This window comes from Sebastes umbrosus, chromosome 2 (genome assembly GCF_015220745.1).
Source record: "Sebastes umbrosus isolate fSebUmb1 chromosome 2, fSebUmb1.pri, whole genome shotgun sequence".
In the NCBI taxonomy this organism is placed as follows: Eukaryota; Metazoa; Chordata; class Actinopteri; order Perciformes; family Sebastidae; genus Sebastes; species Sebastes umbrosus.
The window spans coordinates 35,325,073-35,344,900 of NC_051270.1; the positions used below are offsets into that span (position 1 = coordinate 35,325,073).

Sequence of the window (19,828 nt, forward strand, 5' to 3'; positions counted from 1 at the left end):
GCCATAAATCAAGGGTTGATGAGTAATAATGTTTCACTTTAATGGTAATAATATTTGTTTCAATTAATTCATTCATTGTGTTCATGCTAACCCATTTCTTGTTGGAAGAGAGGGGTGTTTTACCCTATCCAATCAAAGTGGACTGCAGCTGTTCTGTCACAAAGTTGCAGTGTTTCAAAACTGTGGTAGCAGCTGCTAGAGGAAGTTAATGTTTTCCACAAAGTTCAAGAAAATTGTCAAATTTAAGAAATGTATTTCTGTAAGTCGACAAACAGCCTTTGTAGTTTCAATGTCATATGCACTTGTTGTAATTTTTCTGGTCAATTGTCTATTGCTATTTTTTTAATGGCTGTAGCTACCTTTAGCTAGCTAGCTGTGAAGGAAGAGGACGTTCCCATTCATAATACCACCTACAAAGCTCTGATTGGTCAATTGTTTCTCCAACCGGTGGAAGCAGCCATCGGTGACCACAACGCCAGACATACTGTATATCTGCCTGACAAATCAGAGATGTGGGTGGTGATTCATTAGCTTGCTCGGCAAGATCATGTGAGTATCTTGTCAGGCTTCAAGTAATGCGTCGTGTCGAGCCAGCCAGGGCCAATCAGCGTCCTGCGAGGAGCTACCGGCAGCTACAGGCGTGGTTTAGGTGTGTGTGAGAGGCAACTGTTCGTTCTAAACAACAATGGCAGTTCCTAAAGAGGTTAGCAATAATGCTGCAGTAGCATCATTTGTATCAGAACTGGAGAGTGTTTCTTCATTGAAAAAAGAGCAAGAGCGGCACTGAAGGTTTTTTTCTCGAAGGAAGAGATATATTTGCTCTTCTCCCGACTGGCTTCAGCAAGAGTTTGATTGACAGATGGTTCAACCAATCACCTGCCACCTGTATTTTTTGAAAGTGCCTGCCCTTTTCTAGTTTCCAATGGCGGCTTCTCAGATGGTTCTGTGTAAACAAACCAGGTTAGGGGATTCAGAGGTTTGGAAATACTTTCAATTACAGTAAATTCAAACAAAACAAGATCCCTCAGGAGATAACATCACACTGTGGACACAACAAATGCTACCAGTGTATTTCCCCATTATAATGTTTCCAGGCTGCAAACAAACGGGCATTTATGTGTGAATTGCAATAATATTTGCACATTTCAGTGTTTCTTTATTTTACTTGGGCTACAAGTTTGACCAATGATCACTTGAACTTCAACTTCACGAACAAGCTGTGGGCACATGATTTGTCCCAACTTCATGAATTATTCAGGACAACCAGAAAGTGCAAGTGACTGGAGTGTAAGAGATTTGGGATAATAGCCATCTATGCAGACATTTGCAATTGCATTTTAAAAAAACAATTGTTTTGTTTCAGGGTGGTCTGAGATTGGCTAATCATATGACTGCAACATAACATAAAAGAAAAAATAAATAGGACATAGTTCTATTTTCCAGCCAGCGCAAGACAAAGTTGTGCACCAAGAGTGTTTTCAAATGGGAGTCGATGACAGTCGACTCTTTGTTTTGCCGTCTACAGTTCATTTTAGCCTCAAGTATCTGCACGTAGAATGAAGGTCACAAAGGATACACCAATTGTGTCCTTCATATTCAGGCGAGAGCGGGCCCATTTCTCAGGCTGCGTTCAGAGGAGCCGTTGGAAGGGGACAGCCATGTCATATTTGGTCTAGAAACGGAGACATCAAAGGCTGCGGCTCCTGAATTGGGCCACAGTGAGTATGTGCACAACTCAGTGATGCACATGCTGGAGACTCTTCATCATTATTAATTGGGTTATATCACAAAATGCAAAAAGCCTCACCCATCTTTACACATTATATGCCGCGGCTTGATTAGCCATGTCTTTACATGAATAGGCTCGACACTGATAATTTGTTTATACGGCCATCGAGGGATGGCTCCCCGTCCCTTTATGTGTTTATATTACTCATAAATATGGAGGACAATACAGTCTGAGATCCCATGACTAATTTCTCCTGACTGCCCTGAACGCTTGGACAGAGCCCGTTTGGAAAGGCTGTCTGTGCTACCCTGCAGAAACATTTCAACCTTATGTAACCAACTATGAGTTCCAAGCATTTATGACAAGGAAACTGTGGAAACTGTTTCGATATTCCAGTTATAATATTAAGGATGCTATCTCTGTATTATCTCTCCTTCTCACTGTTTCTTTTTCTCTCTGGCTTCAATTTTCTTTTATTTGAGATCATCAATTAATTAAGCATATCGTCATATAATGGTTCGTTCAGTGGGGACATGTCCAAACCAATATTTGAACAAACTCCATTACCTTTGGAGTGAATTCATATTAGATAATTCCGATATGCCCTTCCAGAGGCCACCTCTCCAAGACAACCTACTGTAGCATGCTAGCATTTGATTGGCTTAAAAGGAGGGGGCTCACGTCACACGCAAATATCGTACTTAAAGCTGCAGTGGGAAGAATTAGAGCAAATAGGATTATTTTTATATCCTGACAGTAGTGCATGAGACGGGTAATCTGAAAAAACATTCATGTGCCTCTGCGTCCTCCGGTGCTCCTAATGGCATCTGCAAGATTTCCCAGACCGGAGGAAAACAACCAATCAGAGCTGAGCTGGAGCCTTGCTGTCTCTGAGCAGCTGTAAATCAAATATTAATCAATATTCTGTTTCTGTAATGCCTATTTCTCTCCTCAAATGTTTTCAGAATCATCTTGTAGTGCATGATTTAGCTGTAAAATGAGAAAGTTTGTGATCCGGCAGCCATGTTGAGGTCTGTTGAGGAAATACCAAGCACCGCCCACTACCTGCAGCAAACTTTCTCATTTTACAGCTAAACGGTACACTACAAGATGTTTCTGATATTTGATCAGTGCTGCCTAGTTTGATCAGAGTTCGCAAGTGATTGACAGCTGCCTCCGTTGAATGAACAGCCAATTGGAACGCTCTCTCCCTCTGAAATGACCTGTGATTGGTCAAAGTCTCCCGTCACGGGCTGGATTTTTTAAAGCCTGAAAACAGAGCCATGAGGAGGTGCAGAAGTCTAGTTTTCTCTCAGAACACTTGAATTACAATATGCTGAAAGGTTATTATGGAATTTTTGCCCAATGAAGCCAAAAATATACTGCCTACTGCAGGTTTAACTGCCAGACACAGAGGAGGCAGAGAGCTGATCAGTGTGCTTCAGTTATTTTGACTTGTAAAAAGGTTTCATCATTAATTTATCACTGACGTGAATGAGTGCCACATGCACATTTAAATAGGTTACTCCTCCAAACAAAAGACACAGAAGGGGTTATATACAAATTATAGTGGCTCACAGTGTATGAGAACAGAGTGATTAATTACTATGGAATGTTATTAGTTGTTTCCCTCTTGTAAACTGGATTGATTGCTGCTGTGTCAGCTGGGGTTTGGATAAGAATCCCTTAATCTCATCTGGATCAGCCTTGGTAAATAACAGTTAATAAAAAACCTGCTTGCTTCATGTGCACCCGTGGAGGAAGATGAGCTTCTACATTTCTTTAACCTTATTGCAATGAGTGACACCAGACTCCAATAGCTTTCTGACTGCCCTCTGGTGTCAACCGCAGACAGTAGGAGGCATTTTCCTCTTAAGGCAGTCTTCTAAATTACTTGTTGGACATGGGTTGAAATGCGTAATATTATTCACTCGTGGGAGAATGAGTAAAGGATGATGCAACATGAAGGTTATACAATAAGTGTAGAATTGTCAAATGTGCATATAATACCTGTCGCAACTGATTTGAAAATAGTAAAATATAGCACATCTTTGGTTTGATTGACATTTGAGAAATCTTACCAGAGCAGTTTTCATCTTATGAGCAACATCAATAACCATACATATGGAGTCTACTATTTAAAAAAAAAAAACAACACTTTCTAATATGCATTATCTATTAATCTGATATTCTTGATTAATCAATTGGGCAATGAAATGTCAGAAAATAGTGGAAAATGCCCATCACAATTTCGTAGAGATTAAAGGGGAACTACGCCCATTTTCAAAATTCATATATGTTGTTCCTATTGGTCTAAGACAGCCAAAAAATATTAGTAAACATGAACAACTCTTTTCCAAATCCAAAAATGAGGGCTAAAAGTCAAATTTGTGATGTCATAGTGTATAAAGTGTGGAGCTGCTCCATAGACAATGAATTGGGAAAGTTGTTCTAGACGCTCTGAGAGCACCCAGGGGGATGTTCTGCGTATATTGGAACATTTCCTGTTTCACAACTGACAACACTACAATAGAATAAAGCTCATTTGGGTATTTAAAAGAAAACAAACATTCTTTGGATGCACAAAATCTGTCTCCCATTCATTGTCAATGGAGCAGCTCCAGAAGTTATACCCTATGACATCACAGGTTTGAGACTTCTTGCTCTGACTTCTGGGTTTGAGAGAGAGTAGCTCATGTTCACACATATTGGAATTTTTCATTTGGGTGGTGTTCCCCTTTAAGTTGGCGTATCGTTGCTGTCCAAAGAAAACTACGTATCTCCAAATTTGATGTTTTTGAGTTTTTCAGATGAACTTACTCTCATACTTCTTAAGCTAAAGAAAAAAAGAATAATTTTTTATTAGCTGAAAAATGCATTGTCACAAAACTGAAAAAGAGGCATTTTTTCTTCTAAAATGTTGGTAGTCCGACGGTGACTACATTCATATTGCTTGTTTTGTCTAACCAACAGTCCAAAATCCAACGGTGTTCAGTTTACTATCATAAAAGACTAAGAAATCCAACAAATCTTTGCATTTAAAAAGCTTGTATCAGAGACTCTTTGACATTTATGCTTAAAAAAATAACTTCAATGATTAATTGATTATCAAGATGGTTGATCATCAAATATTACATTATATTCAATATTTTATTTCCTTCACACAATCAAATATAAGAGCATGAGTGACCTTCAACATAACTACCCTGTCTGTCTTGATAACAAACACTCACATGTAGTGGGTGGCATCTAACAGCCGGAGTTGTGTTTAATGTCTACCTGGCAACAGATCCTGTCATCACATTGATGCCACTCGACTCCTATTAAAACCTGCCGCAGTGAACATGTTTCCTCCTCCTTGGACTAGCATGGCCAAGGTCACTGCAAAAACAAATCCACAGGGTAACCTTGTCAAACTAAGCTGCATGTGTCCCTAGAGTTTCCCTGGATTACACCAACATCAGGGTTGACGGTTGAAAGTTACTTTCAAACTGTAATTAATCACACTATAGGTCAGGGAACAGAAATGGTTTTCAAGCAGTAACATGTTGTATTCCTCCTGCTCAGGTATATATTAATGGTAATATGATCTATATCTTATCATTCATGTGTAGGCATTTCATTTTCTTCTTATTTTAAACAGCTAATTGTGGAGGAAAGAAAGAGATAGGAAAGGTTTTTAGTTGAAAAACTGAATGTAAAGTTAAAATCTGTACGCACACGATGCAGAGCTGCTCCGTGAACAATTGCTTCATCTAATAGTATTTACAGTCTCAGCAGTTACACATCTGAGTACTGTTGATGATAAGCAGTGGAGGACTCAAGCTGTCTGAGGGGCAGGGGCAGTACCCGCGGGTACCCGACCCAGTGCAGGACTTTGCCCTAGAGGGCACCACATCACGTTTTCTCCACTGTATGGGGCACCCTGGAGGGCACCTTATCACATTTTCACTACTGGAAGGGGCACCCAGGAGGGCACTTTATCACATTTTCACTACTGGAAGGGGCACCCTGGAGGGCACCTTATCACATTTTCACTACTGGAAGGGGCACACAGGACGGCACTTTATCATGTTTTCTTCACGGGCACCCTAAAGGGCACTTATAATGTTTTCTCCACTGAAAGGGCAGCATAGAGGGCACTTCTTCACGTTTTCTCTACTGGAAGGGGCACCCTAGAGGACACTTCATCACGTTTTCTCCATTGCAAGGAGCACCGTAGAGGACACTTTCTCATGTTGTCTTCATTGCAAGGGCATTTCATAATGTTTTCTTCACTGGAAGGGGCACCCTAGACGGGGCTTGATAACGTTTTCTCCACTGGAAGGGCATCGTAGAGGGCACTTCCTCATGTTTTTTCTACTGGAAAGGCACCCTAGAGGGCACTTTATTATGTTTTCTTCACTAGAAGGGGCAACGTACAGGGCATTCATCATGTTTTCAGAAGGGCAACCTAGAGGGCACTTCATCACGTTTTCGCCCCTGGAGGGGCACCCTGTAGGGCATTTGATAACATTTTCTCCACTGGAATGGCACCGTAGAGGGCACTTCCTCATGTTTTTTCACTGGAAGGGCACCGTAGAGGGCACTTCCTCACGTTTTTTTCACTGGAAGGGCACCCTAGAGGGCCCTTTATCATATTTTATCTACCATATAGGGGTATCCAAGAAGGCACTTTTGCAGCAGTTTGTTCGAAGAGATAACTAGGAGAGGAGAGGAGAATTGGGTACATATATCTTCCAAACATGCCAGACACTTCTTCACAATAAGTGTCATTTCTAACTTGCTTCCAAGTAACTGACAGTTTAATGAGGGAAAATGACTCTTAGTATCAGCTCAAACAATGGGAGGCCATTATACACTTCTGCACAAATGAACTCAGCCAATCAACACATTTTCTTTAGAGATTCATCTTTTCTAAATAATAAATGAATTCAAGAACGACAGCGTACAAAAAAATATGAAATTCAAGACATGTTACATATGCATTCATTTCAGTATAAAGGGGGATATACAGTATGTGTGTGCAACATGTGCAACAAAACAGTTTGCTGCACCTGCTGAAGGCCTTGGATCAACCTTGAATGAATCTTTCATTACTTTATACCATAGTGGTTATACACCCACTCTCTGTATACATTGCTGTTTTTATAGAACTTATTCCTCATAAAAAAAAATCTGTTCAGTCATTTTGACCACATACATACATATAACATCTATTCACATATAACATTGTAGAGCTTGTCTTATAAATACATATTTTGTGTTTCTAACTGGTCATAATTTAAGTTACAGAAACTTTTTTTCTTTTATATTGATTTTTAAAAAACCTGTAAATCAATTTAGGAAAGATAGCAACTTCCAATCTTGTGTTTTGAATTTTGATGGTGGGGTCACCCTTTTGTTATTTGTTTACATGTGGGTTAGCCATGTGCCTTTAGTTACTTTAAGTGTATGATTACCTAAGTGTGATGCAAGAGCTTATTTTTGCAGTATTGCAACACAGTTCACTGATATTGTTGAGGTATGTAAGTGGTTTGTTTGTTGCTCATTTGTGTATCTTCAATCACCAAATCTATTAAAGACTTTCATTATGTATATTTAGAATATCAACCACATGACATTTGTGTTTCCAGGTTTGGAAAAAAATATCTAGTTGCATTGTGTGAAACGTAATTATTGTGGGTAAAAAAAAAAAGTTAATGGTGTGGTGTATTTTTTCACACAGATCTGAGGATGGAGTTCATCAGCTCCAGATTGCCTTCGGGCAGTTTTGCAAAAAAACAAAACAATGAAATGTCTGAACAGCTGGCGACTCATAGCTCACCGCCTGGCGCCCCACAGCTCTCCAGGCTGATAAGTGCTGTGAAAGAGGTAGAGAAGGGATATTCATTCAGGGCTGAGACATCGCCATAACCTGGGCAGCCAAGAGAGCTGTAAAGTTAAATTAAAGAAACACCGTCCCGGTGATCTAGAGCATTAATAATAACTCTGTTAATGTTATACAGCTTTATGCGCCCTGGTGAGATCAGGCGCACAACAGAAGGTGAGCGCACATGGAACAACATTTGTCCGTTTGAGGAGAAAAAAAAAAGTGGAAAAGTTAACCCAGCGACAGAAGAATACCGGGACAATGTCTAATTCACGGAGGTCTTCTGGTGTGCCAAGAGGAAACCGACCACCGGATTTGGAGCTGTCGCAAACCAGGTTTTGCGCGCCTGATCCAGAGACACCTGTGGACAACGACACGTTTTCTGACAGAGACAGAATGCAAGACGATGGTAACACTCCAAATGTTGTCCCAACTGTCCACCTCCACCCGTACCTGTCTCACCCCCGGATGTCTGTGCGGATGTCGGTGTACAGCACCGGGATCCGTCCGGTCCTCACGCGCGCCTACATCCAAGGACGCGTGTATAACTTTCTGGAAAGGCCGTCTGGCTGGAAGTGCTTCGTGTATCACTTCTCAGTGTGAGTGTTTTTATTTTCATAATCATAATCCTGATCCGTGGGGTATTCAAGGGGTATAATTGCAACTCGAAAGATCCTAATTAAACAGGGAGTTAATTGCGCATGGAGAGTCTTGGAAAGCCCTCACTATACAAAGTGTTACTGTTAATCCGGTGCATTTTTTTAGGAAAGATGCTGCACAGATATCACTGCACAGGAGGTCCCTCTTGGAATATTATAAGTATATATATAAGTCTAGCCACAGCAGATTAAAAAAAAGACCACATAATTCATCCCAGACAAGAGCAACTCAGAGAAAACACCTTCTCACAGGAGTACTAAAGGGATATTATAAAGATCTTTCATTTGGGGAGGTTATTTTCCTCAGCACTGCACATTTAATTTAGCAGAACATTACAACACAGTTGCATTCAGTAGGTCCTTTCAACCTGACAGGGGATGTTTTAGTATTTCCCTTCCTGACAGTATGACAGGTATGTGAGACTACCTGGTTTAATGAAAATGAAATATAAATAACACATCTGATAGAGCAAATGAACATAAATCTTGTAGTAATCCAGTGTGGGATGGATTGCATCTGCTAAAGCTCCAATATCATGAAGATGTCACGTTATGGTTCACCACCCAAAATTGATGTGACAGCTTTGTCAGGCAGCTTGGAAATCTGTCCTTTTTTTTGACAAATGAAATGTTACTCGTGATAAACACCTCTTGATGTAATGCCAAAGGATACATTTCACAGATTTTGTTCTTTCTTGGTATCACCCATGTCCGGGACAGTCCAGTTGATCCAGTTTGGAGTGTTCATGCAGACATTGCAGAGGGTCAGGAATGTGGGATGTGATCTTCCAGCTGACCCCCCCATGTGTGCTGTCTGTCCCCACTTGCTGGTACTGATAGCAGGCAGCTAAACTTGGCAGCGTGTGCACGCTGTGGAGGAGGTAGCGGCCGTGTCTGGCTCTGCCACCCTGTGACCCTGCGGTGTCGGAGGGGAGGCAGGGGAACGCTGCCTGTCGGAGCAGGTTAAAGTCTCGGTGACTCAAAGGGAGCGTGAGCCAACGCAGTGCAACTCAAAACACATTAGAACATTACTAAGAATAACTGCACGATGCACAATAATATGCACAATAATAGGGGAGTTAGTGGCTGCTATGATCACAGGGAAATCTTTGTTTAAGCATCAGCATTTCAATTATATTATTAGACTGTAGATGAGGTGCAAACCAGAGAGATGAGGTGCCTTAACCTTCCTGTAATGGCGGTGACATGCTGATTCCAAGAAGGCTCTGACAGCACGAAATGACAGGAAATACCACAAAGAGCTTCTTAAAATACAAAATCAATATGTTTTTTCATAAGCCACAGTGACAGTGGCAAATGTCACTTCTTGTACAGTATGTGTGTGTATGCTGGTGATCATTTAGACAACTGTTGTTTCATTAACCCTCTGAGACCCAAATAGACATGTGTTTGGTCTTTTTTTAGGGGGTTACCGCACTGTGTGTGAAGTTCTTCTAGTCATAAAAATAAACATGAATTAATTCATTAAAGGGACTGTTTGTAACTTCTTACACGTATAAATCAATCCGGGTCGGTGTCCCATGCGCGTTCGCGTGTGGCTACGCTGTTCAGACAAGGCTCCAACACAAACTACACGGAAGCACCAAATCGCAAAGTTCTATCTAGTGAAGCCCGTCTGTTAAACAGTGTTGGACGAGGAGGAGACCGTAGCTTTGGTCTCCAGGGCCGGAGTCTCTGCTGTACTCTGCTCCGCTGCTCCTCTGCCTGCCTGCTTGCCTTCACTCACACACTGCACTCGTTCTCGCTATTTTGCTCCACTCTCACGTGCATGCGCGCACACTACACACTGCAGAATACTTCGTAGCTCTGAGAATATCTAGTGAATGTACAGTGGACGTTTATGCAGAAATAACTGCTGCAGCTCCTCCAGACCAACAGAGGTTTCCCGTGTCTTGTGAAGTGACGGGCCTCCGCAGAAAGAAACGTTATTGTCTCCGACCAAAACTCGGAGATCCCCTGTTCCCTCTGGCCGCGGCGGGAGACTGAAGTAGGAAAAGCCAACACTAGGATCAGCAGTGATTCATGGAGAGACCTTCGTCTGGTCAGCTAACATTACTGCCAAGCAGCTGAAATATAGAGTGATATTGTGGTTTTAGCTGACGTGTGTCGCCTCACTGTTTTGAGCGATGCTAATTCATGTCTATGTAGACACGGTCATAGGTGTTGCTGTTAACAAGTATTTCTGATTCTTACAAACAGTCCCTTTAATTAAATAATTAAAATAAATTTTAGAAGAGTACAAGAGTTTAGAACATTATAACAGAAGTAGATGATGGTCATTCCCATGCTCTATTATGTCTTATACGTTTTTTTACCACCTGCCAGAATTGATAAAAATTATCAATTATCCCTCCAAAATACCACATTAAGACACCAGGACCTTGAGGAACACAATAGGAAAAGCCATGCTGTGGTTTGGTATCAATAACTTTTGACATTTGGAGATTTCTGCAAGAATTGCATTTTTCAGCGATTGGATGGCAAGCATTTCTGTTCTGGAAACTGCTCAGCTTCATAGTGCTACCCAATTTATGTAATTCAAGACTGCTTAGGGACCCCAGTATGCAGAAATATTCAAAAACATCAATTTAGTATTGGCAGAAATAACACATTTGTACTCTATTCGAAAAACTACATGGTTTTTGCCCCAAACTGCATGTGATTGTGATATAGTGGGCATGTCTGTATAGGGGAGACTCCTTGGTACCCATAGAACCCATTTACATTCACATATCTTGAGGTCAGAGGTCAAGGGACCCCTTTGAAAATGGCCATGCCAGTTTTTCCTCGCCAAAATGTTTGGACTTCCTAATGTTTCTAGTTTCATTTGATATCCGTACCTTCTCTCTAGCTCTAAAACTGAACCTGCTACAGCCTCTGAGAGACAGTAAAGTCGGTCAAGACCGCGGGTCTCAGAGGGTTAAGCTGTTAAGGATGAAACAAGTGTGTTTTGAGGCTGACAAAGTTTTACAGTCTGTCACACTTAGCCCTGATAGATGTTTGTTTGCTGCAACTCAGATGATTTTTAACTTGTGGTTTCACATTAGTGTACCGTTGGATGAAACTGCCCCGCAGTCGGCCCCTGAACTGGATTTGATGGGACTGTTCTTCCGTTCATAGTAAATATTGAGCTGAGTGATCACAAACTGTAAACAGTCTTTTAATGGTGTTTCTCTTGGCTACACATGCACGTGGTCAAAGTTGAACTAAGGTGATCATGAAAGTTTAATTCCACCGGAGCCAGCGAGGAGATTGCACCAAATAAGGAAGCACAACCTTGTATTTGTCTGTTGTGTGGGCTGCGATTGAGGTGAAAGGGAGACAATATTTGCAGCAGTGTAATGTGATCGTACCTTTGCTGACAAAGATAGCAGGAAGCTGAACACCCAAATCCAGGCTTACCTTTAGAAACCTACAGTATATTTAAAGTTACTGTGAGGAACCTTTAACCGTCTCGATGTAATACTGAAGCCTCATTTGACCTACATAAGCAAACGAGACCATCAGCGAGAAAATTGCCTATTTCTATATGTAGTTATTCTTAATGCTTGTCGTCGGTGCCACCGGGTTGGATTCCGCATGAAATCAGATGAAATCATGCAGGTTCATCAGAAACTTCTTCAGCTCAGACTCAGCAGTGACCAACCCACCACGGACAGACCCAGATCTGGCTTCGCTGTCGCCTTCAACCTGCAATCAGAGCTCCGGCGGGATGTGGAGAGCACTCCCATCACACTCCCGATATTCCTGGGAGACTACCGTTTTTCATTGCCCTCTCCCGGTTTCCTCCCGGGGTCACAATTCTCCCACAATTCTCCCGATTTATTTCAGGTTTTCACTCCTTTTTTTCCTTTTCGTTATCTCAACCTGTTTCTGTCACTGTACAGCGTGTATAAGCTCTACTGTTTCCACCCGGACAACAATACAGCTACGGCTAATGTTGTTTACTGGCAGAAGAGAGCTGCTTGTCACACAATTCGGTTTGAGCTGTGCTCGCCGCACATCACAACATGCAGCGCACGAAGTAGGGCTTTGCTCGATGCAGCGAAAAGCTGTCGCGGCGCGATGCTAGCCATTGGAAATAACGGATTCCAGAGCGCAGTGGTGCTGTTGTCGCGTTGTGTCTGAAAGGACCTTAAGTGAGTGAGAGACGGAGAGGGAAATGGAGAGTACTAAGAGAAAGAAATACTCAAGCAGGACCTAAAAATGAATGAATGAATGAAAACTGATGATAATTAGTTTATGCCAGAGATTCACACAAGTTCAGGCCAGAGGGGAGAACTATTCTATAGTCTCTCCTGAGAATTAAAAGTGAAATTAAAAGTATTTAAAGGGACTATTTGTAACTTTCAGAATTGCTTGTTAACAGCGACACCTGGCCATTAAGTCAACGAAAGTCAGCGTCGGGCTCGCGCTTGCTCTCTCTAAATATACCTGAACGAGCATCGCTCGACACAGTGAAGCGACACACATCAGCTAAAACCACAATATCACTCTATATTTCAGCTGCTTGGCAGTAATGTTAGCTGACCAGACGAAGGTCTCTCCATGAATCAATGCTGGCTTTTCCTGCTCAGCCTCCGGTGTCTCCCTCCATAGAAAAGCGGGTCGGTGCCGGACACGTTATCGCCTCCCCGACCAGGTGCTGGTGTCTACCGACTGCGCCTGCAGGGAGACACCGGCACCCGGACGGAGGCGATAACGCTCTCGCTGCGGAGCCCCGTCACTTCACAAGACACGGAAAACCTCTGTTGGTCTGGAGGAGCTGCAGAATTTATTTCTGCACAAACGTCCACTGTACATTCACCAGATATTCTCAGAGCTAAACTAACTCTTCTGCAGTGTGGAGTGAGCGCGCTGTGTGACTGAAGGCAAGCAGCAGAGGAGACGAGGCTCCTGACACACGCGAGTGCGCATGTGTCGCGACCCGGTACATTTATACGCTTAGAAAGATACAAACAGTCCCTATAAGATTAAAAATGCTTGTTATTTTGATATTTTCATTCTTTAAAAGTCACCAGAATGCAGGAAACAAAGTCTCTGAAACTCATATTTTTATTTTTCTGGGGGAGGACCACCAGACCCCCCTGTTTTGATTTCGAAATCATCCCTATTTTTGAGGTCCTAAGGTTGGCAAGTATGAGCTCGCCAGCAGCGGCTCCTCTTCCGGCCTGGAGCAGAGCTTTGCCTCGCTGCCGGTCCCCGCTGGGAGCCGACACCGACACCATGCTGCTGGGTGTCCGAGGCCGTATAGCTGGGCCCGATGGAGGGAAGGGAGGCACGGGAGAACCAGATCCAGGACTGCTTGGGGCAGACTGTCAGACACTGCTACAGTAAAATGAGAGGTTTTCTAAAGGGACTCTGGTGCTTGGAAACACTACCGCTTTTGTCCAAAGGGACCACCAAAATCAACACAAAATGAAAGTTCCTTGTAGTAAAAAAGATGTTTCTGAAGTGTTAGCAGAACTCAGAGTTGTAGTTTTGTTACATTTGATTAGTTCAATTTCTTAGCATATCGTAGTGTAATTTAGACAAAACTCTCTCAGTTGTATAATACAAGCAGCCGTTGGTTGTACGAGCATCCTGTTGGGATGTCTAATGAACCATCCAGGAGGTTCTGGGGGTCAGTTCGGTACTTTGTTTTGCAAATGTTTGACTGGGAAAAAAGCAGTTGAGAACAAGCATGGCCTTATCACTGACCCAGAACTCCAACGTCAGAGTGACCCGAGTGCTTATCAGAGGTACCCTTGTGTGCTCGCATGTTTGCACATGCATATGTGTGTCAGTTTATGTGTGCGTGGTGATACAGTACGCTTGCAGGGACTCAGGTCTGTTTTCTTGTGGTAAAATGAACGAAGGAGTGCATGTCACTGGAAATGAACATGGTATATTTTTAGCTTTATGCAATTAATTAAGTATACCCTAAGCTCCCACCGGGTCTGTCTGCAGCGAGCTACAGTCTAACAGTAAATTCAGTATTTTGGTTTGGGAGCAGCATGGATCCATCCCACATGCTGGTTATAGATGAGTCGATCGGGAAAGTTAAGAGAAAACCCAAATCAGAAAGTGTTTTTCAGCCTCCAGTAAACTGAACCAGATATTCTGCTTCTAACAGTATGAAGCTGGAGGAAGACAGTTCTGACACAATTGTTTTAATGATTTAACAATCCAGGTAAGATGTGTTGTTGTTCTTTTCAATTTGAGGAACATTTTTTACTTGAGCTGTTTGTGTTCCATGTATATTTTAGTAACTGCAGTAAAGGCTTCCTTTCCTCTCTTCTACAAAACACAGGAGCTCAGATTCTTAATGGAGAACACAGACAAGGTCACTTGTTGGTGAATACCTTATATCGCTCAGCTATTAACCCTGTACTAGCCAAAGTTTTGGTTGAGGTCAGTGCTCGAAGTGGGCTAGTACTCTTCGGGACTTAGTACCAACTTAGTACTTCATTTTACTCCTTGGCGCACCGTGACTTTTTCTTGCACAGCGGCACTTCTCACAAGCTGCTGGTACTGTATTCTGTCCTCTCCATATTCATAAGGTTCATAAGATTCATAACAGCGCAGCGCCAGGGTATTTGCGCCGCTCTTCAAAAGCTGTATGAACATTAAAACTATGTGGGGAGCATCTGGGCGAGGGGTGCTGTGTATTTTATTAATAGTACAATATTCATGTCTTTTGAAAAACATTAGTGAACTGTTCGTCATAACTTTTTTTTTTATTTCTGAACTAATTAATGAAACATTATTTAAAAGTTTTCTGATTCTGCTCTTTTAGGGCAAGGATTTCCAGACAAATTAAATGTTCATTCGAAGGCTGTGTAGATAATAAAATAATCATTTTACTAGTAATAATAATGGTCCAGACTGATGTAAAATTGCATAGTTTTAAGTCAAAAACCATCCATTTGTCCTGGGGAGGAGCCCCAAACACAATATCTCCTAGTATCTTTTATTCACTGTAGAAATTCAGAATGTGTCTCTTTATCCTGCTGCATAATATGTAGGAGCAGCCCGACTGGGACCCAAATGATACCCTATAGGCTAAAAATAACACAGGAAAGCACGTTAACTATTAACACTAAACACACCACCTTAACCCTATAATGTCCCGTTGAAATATTATCGGAGTATCCTAGGCCAACTATAGAAGATGTACAAGTACAATAATAACAATAAAACCACAGCTGATTATGACTGACACAGTATAACATGCTTAAATAAATAATGAATAAATAGGAATAAGTCACAGTAGATTGCTGATACCGGCAGATACACACACCAACATGTGTATAAGAGGAGTACTGGCACTAATTTTCCACTTCAAGACCTGACAAAGGCTTCAATTGGTTGTCCAAATTACAGACAAAGGCCTTAAAACCTCACTTTAATACATTTTATTTTATCTTCTATCACATTGTATTCATCTAAACCTCTGTTTTGTGTCACATCGCTTTTGCTTGATTTATGTGTCGTCTTTTATCTCTCTAAAGCACAGTGATATTTGCGATACGTTTGACGGTAACAGCTAGTGACACGGTCAGCAGCGTCACCACTAACTCCCATACTGTCCCCTGGTTCGTCTCTACGCTCACTGCACAACAGACTGCAAGTGAATCTGCCCATCAATAATAGATAGGGGCATTGCTTTGAGCTTTTGTTTAGAGTTCGGCGGTGCCTATGTAGCCGAGCCAATGTATTATTTTGTCTGCTGCCACGCCGAGCCCACTGGAGGTAGAGGAAGTGAAATGTGATGGTGCAGTTAGTAGAGGAGGACTGACGAGTCAGATCGTCTCAGATGGATTCAAAGTGAAGCAGAAGTGTACGCTCAGCATACTGAGCGTGTATGTTTACTGGCATTTCAGACGCTCTGCAATAATTTAAGCAGAGCTTCGGCTGACAAATTACACCCATTAGCATACCGGAGTGTTTGGCTCGGAAAGTTTGATGTTCATTTGTGTTTCTTTTGATCCTCTTTTCAACTGCCTGTGTCACATATTGAACATAAGATTGTATAAATTACACCGTGTCCTATCTTGTTGCGAGCAATTTTTGTTTATGCCCAATGTGCCCTAATAGACAAATTTGCTCCCATTTACACAAGGTGTTGTTGTCGTATTACTTCTTCTGTTCTTTCAGACAGAAGCAGCTGCTTTGTTAGCTGCACCAGTCCATCTTCCCTGCGCAGGTCTCTCCACTGTCTTTTATCTGTGTTGACGTGTGGCGTGCACGTTCAAGCCTGTGTGTGTGTGTGTGTGTGTGTATGTGTGTGTTTAAAGGGGGGTATTTGGATTCCTGGCCAGTCTTCAATAAACCCAGGCTGTAGCATGTGGTGATAAGAGCCTCCATGGTGCAAACACTGACTGGAAACTCCCTCTACACATAGTTTCCATCAAGTGTGCTGGTATAGGCTCTAGACAGTGATTCTTTTAAGTCCGTTTTCTGAACAATAGTTTAAAGCAATATCAACTATGACAGTAGAGCAAATACTTCCACCAACACTGTATTGTCAAGATATGCCAGCTCTATATTGGGTTTCTTCCATGGCCCAGAACAGGCTGTTGTCATGCACTGTAATTTGTAGATATCGCACAAAATCAATTTGTGTGTAATCCATGTGAACCAGGAAATATAAAAGAGCAATAAACTCTGTGTAGCGAGGAGGTCAAGGTGGGTGGGCGGGTTCAAAACATCGGACTTTCACCCAGATGACCGGTGTTTGTGTCCAGTATGAAACCAAAAGTCAACGTTGAGTTATTTCTCACGTAACTTCTGTACTTAAAGCTGCAGTGGGTAGAAATGGAGCAAATATGATTAAAAAAAGTAATTAGTTAATAAAACAGTCACTATATCCTGACAGTAGTGCATGGTAATCTGAAAAAAATCATGAGCCTCTGTGTCCTCCGGTGCTCCTAATGGCATCTGCAAGATTTCAAAGACCGGAGGGAAACAACCAATCAGAGCCGAGCTGAGCCTACTGTCTCTGAGCAGCTGTCAATCACTCGCGAACTCCGATCAAATGGTCAAACTAGGCAGCGCTGATCAAATATGAATCAATATTCTGTTACCGTAATGCCTATTTCTCTCCTCAAATGTTAACAGAAACATCTTGTAGTGTACTGTTTAGCTGTAAAATAAGAAAGTTTGCGACCCGGCAGCCATGTTGAGATCAGTTGAGGAATAGCAAATAGGAACGCTCACTCTCTGAAATGACCTGTGATTGGCCAAAGTCTCCTGTCATGGGCTTTTTTAAAGCCTGAAAACAGAGCCATGAGGAGGTGCAGAAATCTAGTTATCTTTCAGAACATTTGAATTACAATATGCTGAAAGGTTATTATGGAGTTTTTGCCCAATGATGCCAAAACCTTTCGGCCTGCTGCAGGTTTAAGAAACCACTTCTGTAGGTATTTTAACCCAAACCACAATCTTTTCCTAACCCTAACCGAGTTGTTTCTTGTGAAAACAAAAGTTTATTTTGAAAAGTCTGTTTCCACATCTCAAACGCAAATTGGAACGTTGCTGTACATTCGTAGGAGAACATACAGAAAATGAGGAATATATTTTCGTAAGATATCATACTAACTTTTGCACGAGGATACATTGTCCAGTACCACTTAAGCAGTAACACTTGCCATTGTAACTGTATTGTCCTTGGTCTCTTTTTCCCCATTTCGTGTCACCTTTATATGGTCTCTTATTTAATAAAAAAAGCTTTTTTAAGCCCACACATTTCTCATTGATCTTTACCTGAAGAACCAGCCCGTTCGCATGAAAAGGCGTATAAATATCACGATAATGCACAAGGTGTTTAACGTGCAATAAGTACGCCTCTCTTGATATCCGCGTGTCATTTGTACGCCATGTATCCTGTACTGACTGCAATGTAAACGCATCTGCGTATAAATGCTACGGAAAGAGTTAGTGACGTAGTATAAAAAGTGAGAAAGACCACTTGTGGTGGTTGGGTCCAATAAACACAGGACTTTTAACCAGGAGGCTTGTGTTCGAGACTGTTGTTGACCAGTGTTTTGTTTTGTTAGTGATGTTTTTCACGTCTTCTGTAGTTGTGTTATGTTGTTTCTATACATGTTTTACTTAGTTTACTTACTTATTTAAAGCCCAACCAGGATGTTTTCCCTTACCCTAACTAAGAGGTTTTCTTGCCTAAACCTAATTGCAGCTTAATGTGTACTCATGACATGTGGAATGTCCGTGTAATGTCGTGGTATTTATACACCTTCCCGTGAGACCGGGTTGGAAGAACAAACAATGTCTGTCAATGTATTTTTTTTTTAGATCTTTAAGTTTTATTTTGCAAAGTTTCCCATCATGCAGCATCACATATTATAGTAATCAGATTTATACAATCAGCTAGAGTTTTGTTCAGTAGGCTTCTGTCACTGCACCAAGTTTCGAAATAAATACTGGCAGTGCAGTTATATCTAAACAGAAGGCCAACTTTCCAGCGCCTCCACGTTTTTTTTGTTAATTGGGCCAATCATGGAAGTTTGTTCTGTCAGCTGATTGGCAAATGAATTCAGATGGTGTCATGTGAATCCATTCAGAAGTTTCACCCGCCACATCTCCTGCCAACGGAAATGAAAAGTTAATCAGTTTGTCCTTGCCACAATGCCAGCTGTTTCACAGAGTCTAATGCACATTCATTATTCATTTTCTAAGATAGCCTGCTAACAGACAAACATAATGAAATTGGATGAAATGTAACCCCAACTTCAACTCTGATAGCGGAGACAATACTGCAGTAACAAAAGTAAAAAGAGAAACCGAGGCCGTCCGTGGCTCTGCGGGCTGAAACACGTGTGAACAAGGTTATGAGTGTGGCTCATCATTACAGTCTGCCTTGCGTTCCCATCTTCCTCCACTACCGTCAAATTAAACCTTCTTTCCTGCTTTTATGAACAGCTGTGAAAAATGACCACTATAATTTATTTGGTGTTACAAGGTACTATCTGTGGGCCTTTGTAATATAAGCTGCAATTTTTCTTTCCAAATAAAAGAAAAAAGATTGCTGAAATGTTGAAGAGTTTACGTGTCAGAAAGTCAAGGCCACATTAGAAAGAGTAAGATATGTTCTTGGTGTAGTGTCACAGCAGCTTGAAGCCTGATCTCAAAGAAATAAAATACCTTTCTATTCAGTAGGTTGAGGAGTAACAGACGTCTTATTGTTGCTGCAGTTGAAACACTTGTGACCTTGAGGGGGAATAAGGAGAATGTTAAGGAACAATTTAGTGTTTGTTGATACTGCGTGTGTGTGTGTGTGTGTGTGTGTGTGTGTGCGAACCTGTGTGCTCATTATTTGACAAGTTTATCATGCGCTTTGCATTCGTATGGTGAAGTTCAAAAGGTTCACAGTATTTCCCCCCCAGAGAACTGTCCTTGAATGTTTGCTCAAATTCAGTCAGATAACTTTTCATGACAAAAATATAAAGTAATGTTATGCTGTCTTGAAACTTTCCTCTTTTTTTTTTTTTTTTAAAAACTTGTTTAGAATCTCAGACTTGAACCAGACGCCAACGTTGACTGAAG

The 19,828-nt window shown here is 41.6% G+C and overlaps 1 protein-coding gene across 3 annotated transcripts in view; it reads left to right on the forward strand.

The window, feature by feature from the left end:
- Positions 1-6,575: 6,575 nt before the first annotated feature.
- The window catches only part of kcnq1.1 (potassium voltage-gated channel, KQT-like subfamily, member 1.1), a 64,982-nt gene continuing 51,729 nt past the window's right edge, over positions 6,576-19,828 (forward strand). For 2 of the 3 annotated variants that reach the window (XR_005205305.1, XM_037759235.1), the window contains exon 1: positions 6,576-8,200. Coding sequence is in view for 2 of the 3 variants with exons in the window: in XM_037759235.1 (XP_037615163.1) it covers positions 7,863-8,200 (338 nt within the window). In the remaining variant the exon portion in view is untranslated. The remainder of the gene's footprint in view (positions 8,201-19,828) is intronic. The other variant, XM_037759234.1, reaches the window with a different exon arrangement.